At 46.9% G+C, this 2874-nt stretch overlaps 1 protein-coding gene across 1 annotated transcript; it reads left to right on the forward strand.

The window, feature by feature from the left end:
• Window positions 1-981: 981 nt before the first annotated feature.
• LOC125196235 lies at window positions 982-2052 on the forward strand. The gene has a single exon (XM_048094668.1). The coding sequence runs from the start codon at window positions 982-984 to the stop codon at window positions 2050-2052; it is 1071 nt and encodes a 356-aa protein (XP_047950625.1).
• The last annotated feature ends 822 nt before the right edge of the window (window positions 2053-2874 follow it).

A 2874-nucleotide genomic window follows, 5' to 3' on the forward strand; every position in this document is an offset into this window, starting at 1 on the left:
TGCATTATAATCACCGCCTTGCATGTCAGTCAGTAGAAGTAAAATTGCAGTTTCGCCGTTTATTTTAAGTTTGAGTATTTTTAAATCAATGGATCTTGAGTTTGAGGTTATGAATCTGAGTTTAGTTATGGTGTTTGTGTTCATATGATTTTTGACAATACTTGGTGAAGAAGAAAACGTCAAAATCAACTTTAGTTTGGACCACGTTTACTTTTAAGTTACTTTTGCTTTTGTTCCCTACTTTTCAGTTGTACTATCCAGACCTGTCAGAGAGCCACCAGCCACCAGATATACCTTGTTGTCTAATTTTCCTCTTTTAGTAACTGTCTACTTTCCATATGCCTCTGAGACACCTTGTCCCCTATTTTCACGAACACCACCACATGCCTGTTATTTTCACGCCTGCTAGTCAGTAGAGTACCACCTTTATTTCTCGCCTAGGTAAAATCTTAACCCAAGCGTGGTATCTAACCAAAACACCCAGGAAAGTCACCGCAGTTATCAAAACGTGTCTATCCTCGTGGGATTCGACCCTTACCTCCATTATACTAATCAGTAGAAGTGGGTTGAGGAAACTTGTTTGAAGCCAGGTCCCGGTTGTCGTACCAACGACTCAGCTGGGTCGGGAATCTCTTCCTGATCAGTTGGATACACTCCAAATTACATACGAAAACCCAAATATATAGAGAAAACCCTGAGGACCTTTCAATAAACAATATTGATATTAATATCATAGACTAGAAAATACTAAACTTTCTGAAATATATTCTTTCAGTAGATAGCAATAAAGAATACATTTCGAATTAGATCCTTTCAGTGCTTTACCACACCGGTGTTACTAATCTGTTCTTAGGTAAGAGAGAATTATCACAAACACCGCAACTCGTGTCCGACCTAGGCACGAGTAGCGACGAGGAGAAAGAGGAGCTAGAGTACTAACTCCCGGAGCTTCCACCCCATCCAGTAAGAACACTAGTGAGAATGGCTGACCAAGGTGAGGACGATCCCGAGCTCGCAACACTTACGGCACACGCCGACGGAGATCCCCCACAAGCCATAGTGGTTACCCCAGGCCAGACCGCGTGTGATGTGAAACCTCACGTTATCGCAATCCTACCGACGTACTGTGGGAAGAGCTACGAGGGACCATACGTATTCTTAAATGAGTTCTGCAAAATCTGTAAGGCGCAGAGGCGGCCAGCAGGAGCAAGCGAGGACGATTACAGACTGAAGGCCCTACCTTTTGTCCTAAAGGGAGAGGCCAACACTTGGTTCATGCACCTGCCAGCCGACTCTATCAATACATGGGCCGATTTCAATTCAGTTTTCCTAGCCGAGTTTTTCCCGTCTTCGAAGACAAGTGCGTTGAAGAGGAAAATATCGTGCATAAGGAAAGAATATGATGAAACCCTGAGCGAGTACTGGGAGATGTACATGAGCCTTCTGGAGTCATGCCCCAACCATCGCATGAAGGAGATAGAGGTGCACCACACCTTCTATGAGGGGATGAACAAGGAAACCAAGGATCTGGCGAATTCATCATCTGGTGGTGATTTCACCCAGTTGAGAGTAAGTGAAGCCAAAAAGGTGCTACGCAAACTGTTGAATGCGAAGAAGACGTACGATAACGCGAGAGATGGGTACAGCAGAGAAAGGGTAGCTAGTGCTTCGGCTACTGACCAGGAGGAACGGATGGACTTGAAGATGGGGGAATTGAAGAAGGAATTGTTGACTGCAATCAAGCAGAACACTCCACCACCTTCTCCGACTGGAGGCAAAGAGGCTCCGGAACTACCATATGATCAGCCGGACAACTCGCCGGATGTGGAGCAAGCAAATGCCGCAGGATACTACAATTCCAACGGCAATTGGTTTCCGGCTAGGCAGAGGGATGCACCGTGGAGGGACCTCCAAAATTTCCGATGGGGAGATGGAAATCAGAATCAGAACCAAAATCAGGCTCCAAATCAACCCAACCCCCACCGAAACCAAAATTCCAACCGTGGCCCAACAAACCCTGACTACCAGTCTAACTTGGCAGGAAGAAATTAGCATCCTCAGAACCAAAACCCTCAAAACCAGAACCCGAACCCTGCCTATGTGCCACCCCATCAGCGAAACAACCAGAACCAAAACCAGAACCAATTTAACCCAGGGCCTCAACATAACACCCACAACCAAAACCAAAATCAGTACCAGAACAACCACGACCAGTACAACCCTCCTGCCCAGTATAATCAGTACCCACAGAACCAAAACCAACAAAATTTCTCGGGCTACCAGTCAAATCCACCACCCCAGTATAACCAGCACCAGGGCTCGAACCAATTCCATCACCCAAACAGGTCGAGGAGGTCCATGGAGGACATGATGGGAGAGATGCTTGCCTCGCAGCAAAGCATTAAAAGCGACTTGCAGTCCAGTAATGAAACAATGCAAGGAATGCAAAGTGCCCAGAAGGAGCATAGGGCAAATATGGATATGATGAACAGGCAGTTGGCCCAGCTCGCTAACTCGGTGGACGAAATGAAAGGGAACTCAGGGAAACTACCATCTACAGTCCATGTACCTGAAAAGGCAAATGTGAGTAAGATTACACTGCGGTCCGGAACAGCCTATAATGGACCTCAACTCGAGAACCCTATTGGGGGATCTAGTAAGGAAAGGGTGCTGAGCGACACCGTCTCAGCGGAAGAACTCAAGAGGCCCCTGCCTCAGATGGAGGATCCGTTCTTTCTAAACGAGAAGCCTACTGCGGAAGGAAAGGAGGGAGAAACACAACCTGGAAATGAGCAACCGGAAGGAGCAATGCCCACATCGGAACCTCAAACCCAGGAGGCACCAAGGGAAAGTCCACCAGGACTAACTGGAGAG

Source organism: Salvia hispanica, chromosome 1 (assembly GCF_023119035.1).
Source record: "Salvia hispanica cultivar TCC Black 2014 chromosome 1, UniMelb_Shisp_WGS_1.0, whole genome shotgun sequence".
In the NCBI taxonomy this organism is placed as follows: Eukaryota; Viridiplantae; Streptophyta; class Magnoliopsida; order Lamiales; family Lamiaceae; genus Salvia; species Salvia hispanica.